General features: G+C 38.7%; 1 protein-coding gene across 1 annotated transcript in view; it reads right to left on the bottom strand.

Moving 5' to 3' along the window:
* The window catches only part of ZPLD1 (zona pellucida like domain containing 1), a 244,609-nt gene that overhangs the window by 165,053 nt on the left and 57,671 nt on the right, over positions 1–21,885 (bottom strand). The window contains exons 2-3 of the mRNA XM_073586265.1: positions 11,744–11,964; positions 3,950–4,131 (exon numbers count right to left, since the gene is read on the bottom strand). Coding sequence (XP_073442366.1) covers positions 3,950–4,131; positions 11,744–11,964 — 403 coding nt within the window. The remainder of the gene's footprint in view (positions 1–3,949; positions 4,132–11,743; positions 11,965–21,885) is intronic.

Genomic DNA, 21,885 nt, shown 5'->3' with positions numbered 1-21,885 from the left:
CTCTCCCTATCGTTTTTTCCTGGGTTTGTATTTTGTGCAAATTCTTTATGAGTGTAGGAGTACATCAACTACACTTTCAAAATATTTTAATGAGACCCGCAAGTTGTTGCCTTCAAGGATATATTGCTGACTGTGCTACCCTCCTTATAAATTTTTCTGGCTTTGCACTGTGTGCAAAGCCTATATGAATGTAGAAGTGCCACAACTACACTTTCTTAATTTTTTTTATTTTTGCTAGCTTTGCACTGTGTGCAGAGCATTTATGAGTATAGGAGTACTATGACTAATTTTTTTCACAACATTTGAATGAGAAACTACAGTTGGTGATTTCAAGGGTGTATGGATGACCCTGCTTGTAATTTTTTGGTAGGCTTTGCACTTTTTGCAAAGCTCTAATGAGTGTAAGAGTATCACAACTACACTTTGTTTGCAATATTTGAATGAGGTACTACAGTTGGTACCTTCAAGGATGTATTGATGAACCTATTTGTTATTTTAATCAAGCTTTGCAGATAGTGCATAGCTTTCATTAGTCTAGGAGTACCATATGTGATCATTTGAACAGAATGTGTATGAGACCCTCCTTTATGTCTATTACAGGGTGTTTCTGAGTCTGTCTTCCATCAAATTTGTTTCAGTTCTTCCTTCCTTCATAAATTACACTGAAATGTCCAATATTTAATAGAACACTCAATTTTGATTTACTTATTTTTTTAAATCCTGTTTAAATTTTTACTTACATACAATTCATTATACAGGAAAGAATGTTTATTAACATATTTTTCTTTAAATTCCAATTTCTCATCAATTTTGAATGTTTTATTGTCACTTCTTAAAGTGGAGTAAAAGTGTGACACCATTGTTCTCAGTGGCAATCTGGCAGTCAGAGATGCTTCCAGGGGTCTTCCCCATGCTGTTCTCCTTCCATTCAGCACTTTTTCATCCATTTCAACATTTTCACTGCTCCCCAGACCTCCTTGTGGGGTCTGCCTGAAAAATGCTTGGATTTCCCATTGACTCCCATTATACTTGCTATTCAAAACTAGCATCAGAGCATTAGGAATTGCTCAGTTTGAGTAATGAGATCCAAGCATTTTAGTATTCGCTCAACCCTAGTTATTTGTAAACTCTATAACTGTTATAGTCTAGAACTGAATTTGCAATTTTTCTGACTAGAAGGTTAAAATTTTCCAGTATTCCTTGTTGTTTTTTGTGTGCACAAAGTTAGTTATGATTTGCATGTTCAGAGATTCCCTGTGTACTACGGAGGCTGTACTGTAATTTAATGTAAGGAACAATCTGCTTAGCTATTTGAAATGTGTTGAAAGTTTTGAATGAAGATAGCAAAATAATAAAATAAAGCTCTGGACAATAGCTCAGGCTAAAACTTAGGAAAAGTGTCACGGAAATAATTAAAAGGAATCTGTCACCCTTTTTTTCAACTATGAGCTGCCACCACTGACATCAGAGGCTTATCTACAGAATTTTGCAATGCTGTAGACAAGCCCCCGATGTAACCTGAATGATAAGAAAAAAAGAGTTAGATTATACTCACCCCGGCGTTCGGTCCGGTCCGATGGGTGTTGCGGTCCAGTCTGGCGCTCCCATCCTCATACGATGCCGTCCACTTCTTTCCTTCCCATCGCCGCTCCTGCGCAGGCGCACTGCTCTGCCCTGTTGAGGGCAGAGCAGAGTCCGGCGCCTGTGCACTGCAGTATTCTGCTCTGCCCTCAACAGGGCAGAGCAGTGTGCCTGCGCCGGAGCCACGACAGGAAGGAAAGAAAAGGATGTCAAGATTAGAAGACGAGAGGTGCTGGACCGCAACACCCATCAGACCAAGACCGGACTCCCCCCTGGTGAGTATAATCTAACTCTTTTTTCTTATCTTTCAGGTTACATCGGGGGCTTATCTACAGCATTACAGAATGCTGTAGATAAGCCCCTGATGTCAGTGGTTGCAACTCATAGTCGAAAAAAAGGGGTGACAGATTCCCTTTAATATTAATACAAATGTACTCTTTTTTAGCATAAATTACATATAATAGAGAGAAGCAAACAGACTTGAGGTGATTCACAAGAATCCAACTTTTGTGTAACCTGCTTCCTCTGTATCCAGCAATACACTGTAGTGCCTAACAGTCCACTAATTTGCTGTATTATTAAGGGCCTTAAAGGAATTTAACAAATCTTATACTCTACCCTCCTCAACCCTTCTTGCACCTGTTGCGCCACTGCTGTACCTCCAATGGGCTCTTCTAACTTCCTTCCAATTGGGTCTTCCATTTATTAGGCTCTCACAGGTGCAATGCAAAGTTATTGATAGTACTTTAGCTATGTGATAGCATGGGGCCTTGTGAATTGAAGACTCAGCTGACATGAGGATAGTAAAATCATTGAATTAAAGAATGTTAGAGTTGGAAGGGACCTCCAGGGTCATCGTCTCCAGCCCCCTGCTCAATGCAACACTAACTAAACCAAGACAGACATGTTTGTCCAACCTCTGTTTGAAGACTTCCATTGAAAAACTCACCAATTCTCATGGCAGCCTGTTCCACTCATTGATCACCTTCACTGTCAAAAACTTTTTCTAATATCTAGTAGATAGAAGAGTCTATTGTGTGCCTGATAGCAAACATAAGGATTTGGGGAGGACTGAAAAGATGTGAGTATATATTGTTATTAGCCCCTTCCATACCAATTCAGTTCACATAGATTTGTGCTCAATCTTGAAATGACATCTTTCACTAATTTGTAACTAAATTCCCTGCATTTAGATGATTCTTCACCTGATTAAAAGGATTATAATTGCAAAAATCCATAAAATAAATTATCTGCAGGATATTTTTAAAGGGAATTTGTAATTAAAAAATGACCTATTGTTTAAATCTATATTTTATGTTAAAGGAAATCTGTCAATAAGTTCAACTTCTCTCATCAAAGGGCTAATATGACTATGCAAGTTTTTGAAAGCCATATCTATAATCACCTTTATATCTCCTATCTATTGCTGCAGTCTTGAAAATACAGCATTTTAGCTCATATGCAAATCAGGAGTTAAGTGTTCTGGGTATAACGGAGCACATAACCATCCTCTGTCTCCACAACTTTTTTTATCTTGCCCAGTACCTACCTCTTTAATTTGATTGATAGCTCACTGTCTGATTTTCTTGCCTGGAGCTTTTAGTTACACAGACAGTGTGTTATCATTCAAGCTAAAGAGACTGATAATGCATAGACTTTTAAGGGCTCCCTCCAACCCAGAGCATTTAATGCCTCATTTGCATAAAAATAATATGCTAATTTATTGGTAATACAGTAACAGATAGACAATATAAATATATAGATGTATTTACATTTTAATAACCTGCATGTCCATATATGCAGTTTGTTAGGTTGGCCTTACTGACAGATTCCCTTTAAACATATTTGAAAAGAAAGGTGATTTTCGATATCACTAAAATGCGGGTCTCATGCCCCATATGCATAAGAAAGTTGTGCAGGACCAAGCAAAAAAAAAAAAAGATGACATGCCCAATTAGACTACATATCTATTCATGTTGAATATAGGGCTTCTACAGCAATATATGAGGGTGCTATAGTCCAGTACTAAGATTTGTGCTTATGTGCATAACAAATTGACAATAGAAATGAATAATGATGATTTTGTATTGTCACTGCATTATTAATTAACCAGAATGTTCTAGTTAGCTGAATTTGAAATAAAATAAATAACTTTAATTTCTAATTTTCAATAAGTTTTTGACTTCATTATCAACTAAATCATACTATGATTTTTAAAATAATGTTAGCAAGTGTAATTAAAAGATAATTTACCAATTTTTCAATTATCCTAAGCCAATTTACTTTATTTTAATGAAAAATGCCTTGATGGAAATGTATTTCAGAAAAATTTGTAACAAACGTTTACTTATTTTAAATGTATACTTACGAAGCAAGTTGAGTGTTGTTGACCAAATACTCCAATGGATAACTGCAGCTGAACTTGTACAAAAGTCCAGGCAAATAGCTAATAATTGTTGGAGGGTCAGGCGTGTCTATATATCCTGAAATATTTCCTATTTGTACCATTGATACATTCCCATAGGCATTGACTCCTGGTGCAGTTGATACCTGTTGGTGAATTACAGCAAAGCAAAAAAAAGCTATTTGAAATAGTTCACAAAGTTCTGCAATACCTTGGGTCTTGGCTATGTGACAACATGGGCTGAGAAACTGATGAACTGATTTTCGTTGCATAATATTTGTGTGTAATAGTTTCCAAGCATAACTAAATAAATATTTATTTCAGAATTACATTATTTGATTTTACATTAATTAAATGTGAAACATCTCATATATATATACAAGGTGTTCCATTTATAAGGATACACCTGGGTGGGCTATTTATAAAGTTACATCCAAAATAGCTTCCATGATCACCACCCATCTTGAAAAGTTTGCCCCCTCCCATATACTAATGTGCCACAAACAGGAAGTTGATATCACCAGCCATTCCCATTTAATTTAGGTGTATCCATATACATGGCCCACCCAGGTGTATCCATATAAATGGCCCACCCTGTATATATATGTGTGTGTGTTTGTGCATTTGTGTGTGTCCATATATATACAGTGGGGAAAATAAGTATTTGATACACTGCCAATTTTGCAAGTTTTCCCACCTACTAGGAATGGAAAGGTCTGTCATTTTTATCATAGGTACACTTCAACTGTGAGAGACAGTATCTTGAAAAAAATCCAGAAGATCACACTGTATGCTTTTTACATATTTAATTTTCAATTTATTGCTTGAAATAAGAAATTGATAGAATTAAAATACAAAACTTAATATTTGGTACAGGAAGCTTTGCAATTACAGAGGTCAGACGCTTCCTGTAGTTCTTGACCAAGTTTGTACACATTTCTTCAGGGACTTTCGCCCACTCCTCCATACAAATCTTCTCCAGATCTTTCACGTTTCAGGGTTGTCACTGGGTAACATTGAGTTTCAGCTTCCTCCACAGATTTTCTATTGGATTCAGGTCTGGAGACTGGCTAGGCCACTCCAGGACTTTGAAATGCTTCTTAAGTAGCCATTCCTTAGTTGCACTAGCTGTGTGTTTTGGGTCATTGTCATACTGAAAGACTCAGCCACGACCCATCTTCAATGCTCTTACTGTCCCCTTTGCAGATAAACACCCCCAAAGTATGTTTTCCCCACCATGCTTCATGGTTGGGACGATATTCTTGTGGTTGTACTTATCTTTCTACTTCCTCCAAATATGATGAGTGAAGTTGATACCGAAAAGATTTATTTTGGTCTAATTTGACCACATGACCTTCTCCCATGCCTCCTCTGCATCATCCAGATGGTCATTGTTGAACTTCAAAGGGCCAGGACATATGCCAGTGTGAGCAGGGGGACCTCGTGTGTCCTGCAGGATATTACTCCATGATGGCGTAGTGTGTTACTAATTGTAATGTTTGAGACTGTGGTCCCAGATCTCTTCGGGTCATTGACCAGGTCCTCCTGTGTTGTTCTGGGCTGATTCTTGACCTTTTTCAGAATCATCCTTACCCTATGAGACCAGATCTTGCATGGAGCCCCAGAACGAGGAAGATTGACAGTCATCTTGTGTTTCTTCCATTTTCTAATAATTATGCCATCAGTTGTTTCCTTCTCACCAAGCTGCTTGTCTATTGTCCTGTAGCCCATGCCAGCATTGTGCAGCATTTGTCCCTTGTGTCCATAGACAGATCTTTTGTCTTGGCCACAATGGAGACATTAGAGTGTGATTGATTTATGTGTGGACAGATGTCTTTTATACAGGTAATGAATTCCAACAAGTGCAATCAATACAGGTAATGAGTGTCAGTAGGAGGGTTTATTGAAGAAAAACTAACAGGTCTGTGAGAGTCAGAAATCTTGCTGGTTGGCAGGTGATCAAATGCTTTATTTATGCAATAAAATTCAATTTAATTATTTAAAATTATACAATGTGATTTTCTGCTTTCTATTTTTACATTCTGTCTCTCACAGTTGAAGTGTACGTCCAATAAAAACTACAGACATCTCCATTCTATATTGGTGGGAAAACTTGCAAAATCAGCAGTGTCTCAAATACATATGTGTGTGTGTTGTGTGGGTATGTCAAGAATTTAATTTTACCAAATTATAGTTACCAATGTATCATTTAGACAAATTTTGAACAACAGTTTCCTTTTTGTCTTGTGAAGTTAGTACTCACCTAAACATTTTGATTTTTTGGTGAGTATAATGGATATTCAAATCTAGTAAGAGTGGGTGCTAGAATAATGGTTAGCTGTATTTCAGGTACTCAATAACTATCTCGTAGTAGTACGTGGTGCAAGTTTTACAAGTAAGACCCAACCCATATTATATTGGTCCTATTTTCAAAATTGACTATGATTTTATTCTTAATTCTGCTTGCTCTGAGTGTCAATACCAAATTATATCATTGATGTCAATAAAATATTTCAACTTAAAAAGGGATTGTGCCACAAACAAAAGTATGGTATATTTTAATCAATAGATCTTGGAATAAAAATAAACTCCACAGTTGGATGTGTATAAAAAAAAATGTTCCTGTGTGAGACAATCTTATAAATCTGCCTCTGTTATGTCCTGTGTAATGGCTGTGTCCAACCATGCAGGAACATGATTGAATATACCACAGCTACAGGCCAGAGGAGGAAGCAAAATTTCTATATATAAATCTGAATGTGTGTGTGTGTGTGTGTGTGTGTATCACCAACCAATCACAAAGCAGCAGAGTGGGACACCAAACAATCACGAAGCAGCAGAGTAGGATGCGGTTGGAGAGCAGGGCTGAGGACACATACAGCAGGACAGTGAATGGAGAGAGGGGCTGTGAGGAAGACAGTCTTCAGGACAGGGGCCGAATAGTGCCGGCACCCTCCCAGCCCTGTCCCGGCTCAGTCGGCTCTCCCCGTTGCCAACTGTGCTATCCCCCTCTCCCCTGCAGCTTCCCGGCCTAAATTTAGTCCCCGGCTTCTACTGAGACCTAATACAGCGCTAGGCCATGCCCCCTGCAGGTCACCCAATCACATGCACTGCAGCTCTGCTCAAGCTCCCCCGACTTTGGAAGACAGCGGGGCTGTAGAGGGAAAGAGCGGGAGAGCAGGGCTGTGAAGGAAGAGAATGGGGCTGTGGAGGGAGAGAGCGGGAAAGCAGGGCTGTGGATGAAGAGACCGGGGCTGTGGAAGAAGAGAGCGGGGCTGTGGAGGAACAACGGGACATGGATGTAGAGCGCGGCTGTGGAGGGATAGAATGGGATGGCGGGTGGAGAGCGGGGATGTTAAGGAAGACAGCGGGATCCACAGTTAGGTACTATGCCTGGGCAACGCCGGGCTCTTCAGCTAGTACTATATAAACATAAATTAATTATTATATAATTTTGTTAGTGACAAAACCCCTTTAATATAGTATAAATCCACATGACAGTCACATCTAGATTACCCTTACTTATTCAGTAGACAAAATTAAGACACAGTAGGAGCATCTACAAAGCATTAATGATATAATCATGGATACTAAACACAATTTTACTGTATATTTGGTGGTGATAGTCACACAACAGTGGCAAGAAAAGAAATCTCACATATTACACCCCTGAAACCAAGGATTTGATAGTAACTGTTGCCTTCTGTACCCATCTCTCCCATCAGAAATTAGCACTGAAGACTAGGGGTTGGTGGTCTAATGTGGGCTTATGTACAGTATCAGTTCAGATAGTTGACAGATTCTTGAACTGTCTCAATTATCACTGGAACCTTGTGTCATAGGGTGGGATACTCTGGAACGTCAAAAAGAAGTTTGTAAGCCATATTCAGCTACAGAGACATCTGTATTATATATATTAAACTGTCTTATACATTATTTTTCATATAAGCACATACAGTGTTATACATATACTAGCTGAAGAGTCCGGCGCTGCCCGGGCATAGTAACTAACTGTGGTTAGTTATAGCAAATTATAATTATCCTCCATCCCATAGTCCCGTGCCCATATACCCATCATACATATCCACGATCCCATAGGCCCGTGCCCATATACCCATCATACATATCCTCCATCCCATAGTCGAGTGCCCATATACCCATCACACATCCTCCATCCCATAGTCCCATACCCATATACCCATCATACATATTCTCCATCCCATAGTCCCATGCCCATATACCCAGCATACATATTCGCCATCCCATAGTCGAGTGCCCATATACCCATCACACATCCTTCATCTCATAGTCCCATGCCCATATACCCATCATAAATATCCTCCATCCCATAGTCCCGTGCCCATATACCCATCATACATATCCGCCATCTCATTGTCCCGTGCCCATATACCATCACACATCCTCCATCCCATAGTCCCGTGCCCATATACATATCTGCCATCCCATAGTCCCGTGCCCATATACCCGTCATACATATCCTCCATCCCATAGTCCAGTGCCCATATACCCATCACACATCCTCCATCCCATAGTCAACCATTATGACATCATAATGAGCGGCGGCAGGGCTTGCAACCTATGATGACATCAGCGTCGCCATGGCAACCATTGTGCCATCATAATGAGGGGTGGGGCTTGATACGCACACACTGTTTCCCCAGTATGCAAATAGGGGCATTATGACATCATAATGAGGGGCGGGGCTTGACGCGCACACACTTTTTCCCCCAGTATGTAGATAGAGGCAAAATTGTTTGGTGAATTGGAACGCGCGGGGTTAAAATTTCGCCTCACAACATAGCTTAGGACGCTCTCGGGGTCCAGACGTGTGACTGTGCCAAATTTTGTGGCTGTAGCTGCGACGGTGCGGATGCCTATCCCGGACATACACACATACATACACACATACTGTACATACACACATACAAACATACACACATACATGCATACACACTTTGAGCTTTATATATTAGATGTATCTATACTGTTTAATAATGTCAGATAAAGAAGGGTCAGGGTGCCCATTTAATCAAATTGTAATTTACAGTTACTTACCCTTTCCCTTCTTTTCAGTCCTCAGTCTCTTTTTATTAAAAAAAGAGCCACGAAAAATAAAAAGAAATCCTAAAAAATAAAACAAATATTTTTAAATCCACGAGTCTTTTTCTTGATCACAACTCAATTTTTTTATTGCTTTTTTCTGTTTCAAAATCATACTGCAAAGTTTATTTCTGTTTTAATTTATCACAATTGGCTAATGGAAAAGAAACTAGAGCATTCCAAATTTGTGAAAGAAAGAACTGTTGGATCAAGAAGAACAATCAAATGGACTTACAAATATTTGTTATTGTCTCTAGAAATTATGAATATATACAGTTTGGTCCAGAATTTTTTGGACAGTTACACAAGTTTTTGCATTTTCTCTGTTTAACAAAACATATTCAAGATACAGTTAATCAATATGGGCTTAAAGTGCAGTATCAAAGCTTTAATTTTAGGGCCTTCACATCCTAATTGGAGTAAGATTATAGGAGTTACAGCTTTTTAATATGCATCTGCCTCTTTTTAAAGAGACCAAAAGTAATTGGACAATTGTCTCAAAGGCTCTCTAATGGGATGCCTATAATATTTGCATGTTAATCTCTTACCAATTAAGTAGGTAAGAGATTAACTAATAGATCACAGACTGAATATGAGTCAACAGTGTGATGCAGCAGCAAAAAAGGCAAATGCAATTCTAGGATGTATTAACAGAAGCATGCAGTCTAGATCACGTGAAGTCATTATTTCCCTCTACTCCTCTTTGGTCAGACCTCATCTGGAATATTGTGTCCAGTTTTGGGCACCACATTTTAAAAAAGACATCAACAAACTGAAGCAAGTTCAGAAAAGAGCGACCAGAATGGTGACCGGTCTGCAAACCCTGTCTTATGAGGAAAGGTTGCAGGATTTGGGAATGTCTAGTTTGCAAAAGAGAAGACTGAGAGGAGACTTAATAGTTGTCTACAAATATCTAAAGGGCTGTCACATTGTAGAAGGATCATCTTTATTCTCATTTGCACAAGGAAAGACTAGAAGCAATGGGATGAAACAGAATGGGAGGAGACACAGATTAGATATTAGAAAAAACTTTTTGACAGTTAGAGTGATCAATGAGTGGAACAGGCTGCCACGAGAAGTGGTGAGTTCTCCTTCAATGGAAGTCTTCAAACAGAGGCTGGATAGACATCTGACTGGGATGATTTAGCGAATCCTACCTTGAGCAGGGGGTTGGACCAGATGGCCCAGGAGGTCCCTTCCAACGATTCTATGATTTTTCTATAGGTAAAAGGTCAGGAGCTGATTCCAGTTATAGCATTTGCATTTGGAAGCTGTTGCTGTAAACCTATAACATGCGGTAAAGGCCACTCTCAATGGAGGCAAAACAAACTATCAGTAGGCTCCAACAAAATGTCAGAGAGATAGCAGAAATGATAGGAATGGCCAAATCAACAATTTGATACATTCTACAAAAAAGAGCGCACTAGTGAGCTTGGGTAGTCAAAATGGTCTGAACAACCAAGGAAGACAATAGTGGTGGAGGATTGCAGGTTCATTTCCATGGTGAAAAAAACACCTTGACAATATCCACCCAAGTGAAGAACTCCCTTCGGGAAGTAGGTGTTTTAGTACCTATGTCTACCATAAAGAGATGACTTCATTAGATGAAGAAAGCAAATACAGAGCGTTCACCACCGGGGGCAAACCATTAATTAGCCTTAAAAATAGAAAGACTAGATAAAACTTTGCCAAAAACAACTAAAGAAGCTAGCCTAGTTCTGAAAAAGCATTCTTTGGACTGATAAAACTAAGATCAACCTGTACAAGAATGATGGGAATAAGAAAACATGGAAAAATCTTGGATAACTCATGATCCAAAACACAATACATGCTGTGTAAAACATGGTGGAGGTAGTATGATAGTATGGGCATACATGGCTTTGAATGGCCCTGGGTTACTAGTGTTTATTGATGATGTGACTGAATTTAAAAGCAGCCGGATAAATTCTGAAGTGTACAGGGCTAAACTCTCTGCTCATATTTACCCAAATGCTGCAAGGTTGATTGGACAGCGCTTCACAGTACAGATAGACAGTGACCCAGAACATACTGTGGAAGCAACCCAGATGTTTTTAAGGCAAGGCAAAAATAACCCTCACCCAGAGCCAAATCATGAAAAATGGAGACGCTACTGGTCTCGGAAAATGACGCCTTTTTTTGATCAAATTTTGGATTTTTTTTAACCACCTAAATAAAAAGAACCAACACATATTTGATGTCTATGAACTTGTAATGACCTGGAGAATCACAATGGCAGGTCAGTTTTAGCATTTATTGAACATGGTAAAAAAAACAACTGTGGAATTGCACTTTTTTGCAATTTCACCGCACTTGGAATTTTTTACCCATTTTCCAGTACATGATATGTTAAAACCAATGGTGTCGTTCAAAAGTACAATTTGTCCAGCAAAAAGGGGAGCAAAAAATGAAAATGCAAAAACTGAAATACCTCTGGTCTTTAAGAAGTTAATAGCTAGATAAATAATGTAACACGTTATCCAGACAAAGTGTAAATAGCACCAAGATCAGCATCAAATACTGTAAAGACCAAACAGATTAGCACCTACTTGTGTCCTTTTTTTTGGCAGAAAAAGTAATTCAAGCAATATAGATGGATGTGTAAAAAGCGTAGCTTACCACTAGGTTATTTGCACAAGATTCCAAGGTGCTCAGGTTGATGGTAAAAATAACCACTGCGGGGAAAGTATTGTTGTTTATGAAGCCTCTGCAATGAGCATCACCATGTTTCCCATTAAGTGATAAGTCTGTTTCCGAATAACCAGAAAAAAGAACTGTGCAAAAGTTTATCTTCATTGTAATTGTCTGCACACCGCAGTAGACACTGATATCTCTTTCCGCTGCGAACAACAAAAAGAAAAACAGAAAGCAAATATTGTGCTGAATATTTAGAAACTCATGAACATCTTACTGTTGTCCCACAATCTAGAACTAAATTCTTTTTTACCACTTGTCCACACTAGGAAATATTTGGATGTAAACAATAGATAGAAAAAAATACAATCACTTATACAACTAGAAATTTGTTTGCTACTACAGATGTATGAGGACCCGTGGAAGCGCTCGAGTAGCGTGAAACGGCCGTAGTCAGCCATTTGACACACTCTCCTTCACATCTCCGAAGTGACATGTAATTCAGTGTCAATAAACATTCATCATTATCCCGCAGAGTGCGACCTTTTTCTCTTGGAAACTACATTCGTCTTGCTACGAGGTCAAGCACCCGGGAGTCCTGGATGTGAGCTCTCCGCCTGCTGCCAGCCACGGACCTTAGTATGGTAACAGCGGTGCCGTCCGCTTTCTTGCATTGACTACTACAGATGTATGTTGCAAAGGATTTGCGTCTGGCAAACGTGTTTAAAAAACATACAGGTTAGGCTAAGTTCACACCATCATATCAAAAATTGTCTGAGTTTTATCCAGAAATATGGACAATTTTTCTTGTGTATTGTCATCCATATGCAATCCATAAGTCATCTGTTTTGAGCAGTGAATACAATTTAGAAGACCAAATTCAGTTTACTATATTAAAGAATTTCAATGTATTTGTAAAAATCCGAAGCAATATGGGCCAGATTTTTCTTGCATGCCCATAGATTTGAACTGTCGAGTCTCATCTGAAATATATCGCATGCTGCAATTTTTGCCACAAAGACACTTAATGTGGAAAAGCACTCATCTGAAAAGACTAATTGAATAATATTGATCTAAGTGATGCTCACGTGAAGTCAGTTTTTTGCACAGACAGCACTTACATCAAAAATACATGCAAACGTAACCTAACGGTGAAACAAATTTGGAAATACTAAAGGTTAAGTCAAACATTACTTTCATTAAAGGATATTGAACCTGCCTTTTGCTTGTGAAGAAAAAATGGTTAATAATATATTTTCTATTTCAAATTACACAGTTACCCCAATTGTCAAATGTGTATAGTCCACGAATTTAAGACTTCCTGCTATGTCCCATTCAGGAAGTCTTTTTTATTCTCTTCTGGCTTTGACAATGTCTGAGCCACCATAGGTGTGCCTGAGGAGAAGCTATGCACACTCAGTACAGTAAAAATATCTGCTAGGGAGCTAAGCCTGATGGAACTAGTGCTGGATGAAAAGCCAATCACACTGGATATAGTAGTCAAAATGACTTGTCATTTCTGGTTGGGGGTTAATTTGGCTTTGGATTAATGAATGGGTTTCTAAATTTATGAATGAGAACTTAAATAGTGACCGGAGTTTTACTTTGATTTAGAGCCTTAAGAAAGATCTGAACATCACAAAATGTTCTGCAAATTCACACATGTTATTCTTCACACAAAGCAGTGGAATAATAATCTTAAAGAAAATCATCCATTAGTCTTAAGGGCCTGTCACACTAAGCAATATCGCTAGCAATATCGCTATAACGTCACTGATTTATAGCGATATTGCTAGCGATATCGCTATGTCTGATACTTACCTCCGACCGGCTCCCCTGCTGGTTATCGCTGATCGCGCGAGAACATCCTGGACCATTTCTCGTCGTCAGCTTCCTGCTGGGCTTCCTGTGGTGCCGACGAACGATGCGTGGATGCGGGCGGGAGGACGTCAGGATCACCTCGTCTGACAGGTAAGTAGCAACCCCCGACCCCTGCTATGTCGCTGGTGAGATTTGCCTGTGTGGCAGCTCACTAGCGACCACTTAGCGATGCACCAGCAATCCTGACCGCGTCATATCGCTGGTCGGGATCGCTAGTGCATCGCTAAGAGTGACAGTACCTTTATGTTTCTCAGTCTCAGACCTTGATTCTAAGCTTTCTTACCCCACTAGCACCATTGATTGACACAATTCTGCCTACAATGAGCATTGGCAGGGACTGCTAATCAGTGGTAGTGTATAGTAACACCTATGTAATGTATATGAAGGACTATGTCAGGGGTTTAGCTTTCAGGGGACTAGCAGAGCTGCAGCACAGTGCACTAATTACACCTAGCTGATGGGAAAGAATTCTGGATGTCAAAGATCATCTAATCTGATATTGATGTCCTATCTAAAAGATATCTGATATTGATGCTGTGTCTAAAACATAGTAGTGGAGATCCCCTTTAACTCCTTAAGGACCAAGCCACTTTGTACGTTAATGACCGAACCTCATTTTTTAAAATCTTACCAGTGTCATTTATGAAGTAATAATTCTGGAACACTTCAACAAAACCCACTGAATCTGAGATTGTTTTTTGTGTGACCTATTGTTCTTCATAACAGTCGTAAAAAATTTTTTTTCGCTTATTTGGAAAAATAGAAATTTGACTAAAATTGTTAAAATTTCACAATTTTCAATCTTTTACTTCTTATGCCCTTAAAAATAACAAACACAGTAATACTCCTAACGCCTATTCCACCGAAACCCTCGTTCTCCTGTAATAAAACTAAAATAAAAAACCCAACAATATCCCTCACCTGTTGGTCATTGTGTCCCACGCCGTAATCCATGTCTGGGGATTAATAGTTTTCAAGCTGGATGGTGCCAAGATGCGACTGTCCAGTCTAAGAACTACTGGTGACTGAGATGCTGTGAGCGCAGCATCAGGAACCGGCGGTGACATCATTGAAGTTACTTCACTGAGGCTGCGTTCCCAGCCATGCTGAACTGCTGTGACCGAGGTGAGTTTTACTTTTATTACAGGAGAATGAGGGCTTCGGGGGAATTAGGCGTTAGGTGAGCAAAACTGTGTTTGTTATTTTTAAATAAAAAAGGAAAACTGTGTTCAGTCATACTTCTAATAAAGGACTTTATTCTGGCTATGTCTTAATTTACCATATAGCTATAGGATTAGTAATGAATAGGTGTTATATAGATGCCTCTTCATAAGTAATCTGTTGGCTTGTTGTCACCTGACAAAGGTGACATCAACCCCACTTACCACTGCTACACAGTTGAAAATGATGTTTTTAGGTTTCCAATCTTCTCACTTTTTTCTCCAAATGTAACGATGGTCATTACTTGTATGTCCAAAAAGTTCAATTTTAGTTTCATCAAAACATGGGACATGTTTCCAGAAATTAAGGTTCTTGTGTGCATTTGCAAACATTAACCTGGGTTTTTTTAGGTTTCTTTTGGAGTAATGGCTTCTTCCTGGCAGAGTGACTTTAAAGCCGATGTTGATACAGTACTCGTTTCACTGTGGATATTGACAAAATCTTACCAGCTTCTGCCATCGCACTTTCATCTCTGTGACACAGAACCTATCTCCTTCCTGAACGGTATGATGGCTGAACATTCTCATCTTTTTTGTACTTACATGTAATTGTTTGTATAGATGAATGAGGCACCTTCAAGTACCATGAAATTGTACCCAAGGATGAGGCAGATTTGTTCAAGTCCACAATTCTCTTTCTGATATCTTGGCTGATATCTATAGAGTTTCCCATGATGATACACAAAGAAGCAGCGTGTTTCAGGTGTGCATTAAAATACACCCACAGATGTGTCTCTAATTAACTCAGATGTTGCCAGAAAACAATAAAAAAAAATCAGAAGCTTCCAAACACATGACATCAACATATGGGCAGTCCAGAATTATTTTAGAGGCATAGTAATCTTAGTGTAAAACTTTTGACTTTGCAGTAATAAAAATGTCTTAAAACATTCTCTCTCTCTTATTATTCTGGCATTAGGAAAATACTAATAATCATGGTAATGCTAAACTGACCTAAAACTGGAAAGGTTGATTCTGATTTCATGTCAGATATTGAGAAAAACATGAATGTGTTTTTTTATATAGTGTATGTAAGCTTCTAGTTTTATCTGTATATATACACACACATACGATATTTAAAGAAAAAAAAAGAACAGAAGGTGTCGTGCCTCCCAGATAAATAACAGGCCTTCAAGAGAGTAAAAAAATGGCTTGAGAAAGGTTCTCAGACAGAACCGAAATGTCGCCATTGTGGCACTTTTTTCACATTGGCATACTTGGCAACCATTTTTTTACTATATAAATAACTTCCAAAAACATTGAATAACCACTCCAGCGGTTTTTTTATTGCACCACTGGAGTGGTGCTTTAAATGTGATTCCCCTGCCCCCTGTCTCATACTCACTTGCTGCTGCATTCATCCTTTTCCAGCGTCACTCCAGTTGGTCTCAGGCAAAAAACGACCTGCCAGCAGCTCTAATGTTTCATGGAGCAATGCGGAGGTCACTTTTCAATGCAAGTTTATAAGAACCTCATTCTGGCTCTCTTAGACTTGCATTGAGAGCTTGTGACATATCTTCTGACTTCCGACCAATTAGAAGTTACAGGCATAAGATGGCGCAGCAGGTCCAGAGCAAAATCAGTAAAAGGTGAAGCCGCTGGAAGGCGAGTGTAAAATGGGGACAGAGGGCATACATTTAAAGCCCTCTCCAGCACTGAAAAAAAACCCACTGGAGTCATGCTTTAAATATAACTGGAATTGTATTTGATGTATCTGCAAATATACCTTACATAGGAAAGAGAATGCGAGTTAAAGATCAATAAAAGTAATATGTAATAGAACAAGTAACTGAAAATTTATGACTCGAGGCTCTGACTGAAAGCATAAGAGGATATTTTTCGGTGCAATGAAAGTCCAGGAGAATTTCAACACCTTGGACGAGTAATAACTGGAACTTGATCATTTCTACATGACTTGTTTTGTTATATTCAGTACACAAAGGAGACAATGAGAAATTATTAAAATGCTCCATGCACAACCTTCACCACTAAACTGCCTCCATCCTGATAAAGAAAATTGACTTGCCCTGGCCATGAAATTTCCACTTCACTATTTTCCTGTCTGTGGATCACGCTGAAACGTGCTTATCAGCAGCCATAGTATCTGTCAATTTTAAACACAAGTAAGTATTTAGGAGCAATTGTTTCAGCAGATTCCTTTTCAAACTGAAGTCAGAGTAAAGTCCTCGACTAAGTTACTTAGAAATATAAAAAATCTATATTTACATTTTATTGTTAGGAAAATATAGCTTTTACCTGTTTGCTTTTTCTGTCTTCGCAGCATTGAATTGTGTGCAGCATGTGTCAAGTTGTCAGCTAACACTGGCCATGATAATTTACTTTCTATTCGCGGGCACATTAGGTTGAACCATTTCAATGTGTCATTGCTTGCTTGGCAGAAATTTAAATCACTCCAACAATTAGTTTTTGTCTTGAAAACATGTTCTACATGGTTATATAAAGATTCTTGGTGATCTCTTACATAGCTTGTGGCTCACCATGGTAATGTAGTAAAAATTCATTAAAACTGCCTTTCAGTCCAGATGCAAAATCTAAACCAAAAAGAAAAGTACTCAAAGTAAAAATATATACAAATATACAATATCTTTATGGGTGAATATTAATATTCACTAATAAAAAATATATTGTATATATTTTTACTTGAAATGCTTTTCTTTTTGGTTTCTGTTATAATTATGGTATTCATTGCATAGTCAATTATCTCTTATTTATGCTATTTCTTTTCTATATAGGTTTTTGCTCGTATGGAAAATCTGCCTATCTATTCTATTATTTCTAAACACTTTTTTCGGTGATTCCTTTCTATCCCCATTCATACTGCACCCACACACACACATGATACACCATTTGAAAGGTAAACTTGCCCCCTTCAGCAAGAAAATAGCCAAGCAAACCACACATCCACGATTTGATCACAAAATACAGTTTAAACATTAATTTTCATAAACCTGCAGTAAGAAAAAATGACCTGCAGGTGGCACCACAGCACCCCAAAGCACACTACCACAAAGCTGCTTACAGACATCACAAACAAATCCATACATTTGTCTTGGGGGCTTTCCAGCTTGCCGAACTGCTTGCCCAGCCTATTTTAGCCAAATTGGAGGACTGCACACTCACTGCAGGTGAGGCACATGTGCAAATACATTTGTAAACATGGACTGCCTATTGAATTGCACACTTGCTCCGTTCATACTCCACCCACACAAACAAATGATACACCATTTGAAAGGTCAAATTACCTGCAGGTGGTAGCACACTACCCCAAAGCACACTACCACAAAGCAGCTTACAGACATCACAAGCAAATCTAAACATTTGCCTTGGGGTCTATCCAGTTTGCTCAAGTGCTTGCCCAGCCTATTTCAGGCACATTGGAGAATTGCACACTTCACTGCAGGTGAGTCACATTTGCAAACACATTTGTATACATGCACTGCTTTTTCGGTGATTACTTCGCCCCACACGCACAAATGGTGAGTCACATCTGCAAACACATTTGTAAACATGCATTGCTTTTTTGCTGATTACTTCACCGCACACACACAAATAATACACCTTTTGAAAGGTAAATTTGCACCTTTCAGCAAGAAAAGAGCCAAACAAACCACACATTCACGATTCTATCACTAAATACAGTTTAAACATTCATTTTCATAAACCTGCAGAAAGACACAATGACCTGCAGGTGGCACCTCACCCAGAAGACGTTTTTTGGCCTCTACTTATCAAACCAATTTATTGTATTACCAATCTACATATATAAATACCTGTCTGTGTTCATCGTCTCATGAAATACATTTAAATTTGACTAGCTTGCTTTTTCTGAAATTGCCTGCACCCCCAACGACCAATGTGTGAAAATTTTGCACGGGCCAAGCTAGTACATTTCTAATGCATGAACATATACCATATCTAGAACCTTGCATTGTATCCCAGTTGCTGCTGTTCCCAAGTATTTTGTCACTGTCCTCTGTGTCATATTTTCTTCAAAGGCATAATGAACATTTTCTATTGGATTTATATTGCAAAAATCATGGCATGTTCCATTCCATCTGTTTCTCCCATTAAAATATTGATTTTAGAGTAGAGTACATTTTATACATAGCACAACAGTCAGAAATGTACAGAATGATAGACTGAGAGATAGATTCCCAAACAAGGGAATCTGTCTTTAGGTTTTTGCTTTGTAACCTGACAGCAGCATGATGTAGGGGCTGTCCTCTACTGCGGTTTCCTCTGCTGCAAATTTAGAAATGCTCAGAATGCTGCACCCTGTATAACTCTGCCCACACCAATGATTGGCAAATTTCTTTGTATACTGTATACTTGACAGCAAGCTGCTAATAAGTGGTGGGGGTGGGACTACACAAAGGAGGTGACTAGGAGGCATGAGACACCTCTTTCTCTAGTGATAATATCCTGCTGATAAAACACTGAACACTGGAATAAAATTTTTGTCTCTACATTAGACTGCTCTCAGATTACACGGCAAAAACTTCTGATGGATTCCCTCTAAGGGAAATCTGTCACCACATTTGACTTATCTAAACTATTAATATGGGCATTGTAAGATTCCCAAGCAAGGTCCTTGTGGGTGAGCTTCTGTTCAAACTCACTTTGGCACACTACAGACAGCAGACAACTTCTGTCTCAATCTCGATGTGCTGCTGTGTGTGAGGTTCCTCACACCTACTTTAGGGATGCAGGCCTCTTCTTCTGACTCCAGGTATCCCTCTTCTGGAACCAGGACAGCAATTAATCCAGGAGACACGAGGTTCATAAAAACAACCAAACTTTTTCCTGGGGAATGGTAGTATTCACAGTATTCACAGGCAAATATAGAGGACAAGGCCCAACGGGTTTTCATCTTTTCCACAGGTACACAGGTACCGGATACAACTTCAGCACTGGTTCTCGGTATAGGTAGACCATCCCTTTTACTATCTCTTCTGTTCTAGGCGATATTCTCCTTTTCTAGCAGTATATCTGGATTTCATCTTACTTCTCACTGTTTGCGTCCAATTTCTTCTGCAGGTTCGCAAAAGAAGTGTGCCCCCAGGCCCTGACATCTATCTTGAGGTTCCTAGGCCAGCAAAGGGTTTCTCATATGGTGGGGTTCTCTGGCAATCTACTGCCCCAAGATTCTGGGCTGACTCTGTACCTAGCAGCCCCAGTTCTAAGCCTGTCAATTCTCACTGTTCAGCTTTCACTGACTCTCACTTCCTGTCCTTGAGAGAAAAGAAAATTTGGAGGCACTTCCCTCTTCTGATGGGGATCCCAAACGAACGTCAGATGTAGTGCATACCTCCTGGTAGTATTAAAATTAGTGATAATGAGACTCTTTTGCTTATGGAATTAAATTTATTTACAAATCCATATACAGAGATTATTTTTTATGCTGGTTACAGATTAAAATAGCATGAAAAACCTGGTAAAGTAATTAAAAACACAATGTGTGTCTGCTCTTAAGGAGCCTTCCTCAGATGTACAGGTGGTAAAAATGTTATTAATTTTTCTTCAGTGCCCAATAGTATAAAATTCGGTGACACACCTGTAACGTTAATATGATCACTGCACCATTGTATGAATTCATTCAGAGGTGTGATCATGTATGGGGAGTTCTGCTGTTCTGGCACCTCAGTGGCTCTTCAAGTGGGTCATGGCAACCGCAAACCATAACAGTAAAATCTGCACTATAATATAGCACTCCTTACTTTCTGAGCATTCCACTGTGCCTGAAAAGCATTCCCGATTAAATGTAGGGTATTGGCTCACTCAGGAGAAATTGAATAACAAACTGTGAGGTCAGTCAATTTTTTCCTATTAGACTTTATAAAAATTAAAAACTTGGGCCTAAAACAACATTTTAGTGGTAAACATGTGGTTATTCTTTTTTCACCACTCAAAGGTATAAATTTCTGTGAGGCACATGTGGTGTTAACATATTTACTGCGCCCCTAGATGAATTTATTTACTGAGGATGCAGTTTGTAAAATGACATCACTTAGTGGGGTTTTTGCTGTTCTGGTACGTCAGGTGTCAGCCAATGTGACATGGCACCCTCAAACCATACCGGCAAAATCTGAACTCCAATAATGCACTTCTTCCCTTTTGAGCTTTCTGCTGAGCCTCAACAGTAATTTTCTACCACATGTGGGGTATCGTTTCACTCAGGAGAAATTGGACAACAAATTGTATTATCTTATTTGCTCGTTACCCTTGTGATAATAAAAATGTATGGCCACAACAACATTTTTGTTAAAAAAAATTAGATTTTTTTATTTTCATGGCTCAATGAAATAAAGCTCTGTGCTGCACCTGGGTGTTCAAAGTGCTTACCACTCATCTAGGTAAATTCCATGAGGTTTCTAGTTTCCAAAAATGTGTTGTTAGTTGGGGATTTCTACTGATTAGGCACACCAGGGGCTCTCTAAACACGACATGGCATCTGCTACCTATTCCAAACAATTTTACACTCCAAAATTCTTATGGCGCTCTTTTTTCCGAGCCATGCCATGCGCCCAAACAGTAGTTTTCCACCACATATGGTGTAGCAGCGTACTTAAGAAAAAATTTCCAACAACTTGTATGCTTCATTTTTTCTTGCTACCCTTGTAAACGTGCAAAATTTGGGTCTAAGTAATCATTTTTAATAAAAAAAATATTAATTTTATTCCATCCACATTGCTTTAATTCCTGTGAAGCACCTATACAGTTAATAAACTTTTTTAATGTGGTTTTGAGCAGTATGAGGGCTCTTATTTTTAAAATGATGTCATTTTTGGGTATTTTCTGTCTTATAGACACCTAAAAGTAACTGCAAACATGATGTGGTCCCTAAAAAAAGGTTTTGTACATTATGTTGGAAAAATGAGAAATTGCTGATACATTTTTAACCCTTCTAACCTCCTAACTAAGAAAAATTATGTTTCAAAAATGGTTCTCATATAAAGTAAGCATGTGGTAAATGTTATTTATTAACACTTTTGTGAGACATAGCAA

Source organism: Dendrobates tinctorius, unplaced genomic scaffold (assembly GCF_039654945.1).
Source record: "Dendrobates tinctorius isolate UK_male_01 unplaced genomic scaffold, ASM3965494v1 ptg000091l, whole genome shotgun sequence".
Taxonomy (NCBI): domain Eukaryota; kingdom Metazoa; phylum Chordata; class Amphibia; order Anura; family Dendrobatidae; genus Dendrobates; species Dendrobates tinctorius.
This window is presented reverse-complemented; position numbering and strand designations above follow the sequence as displayed.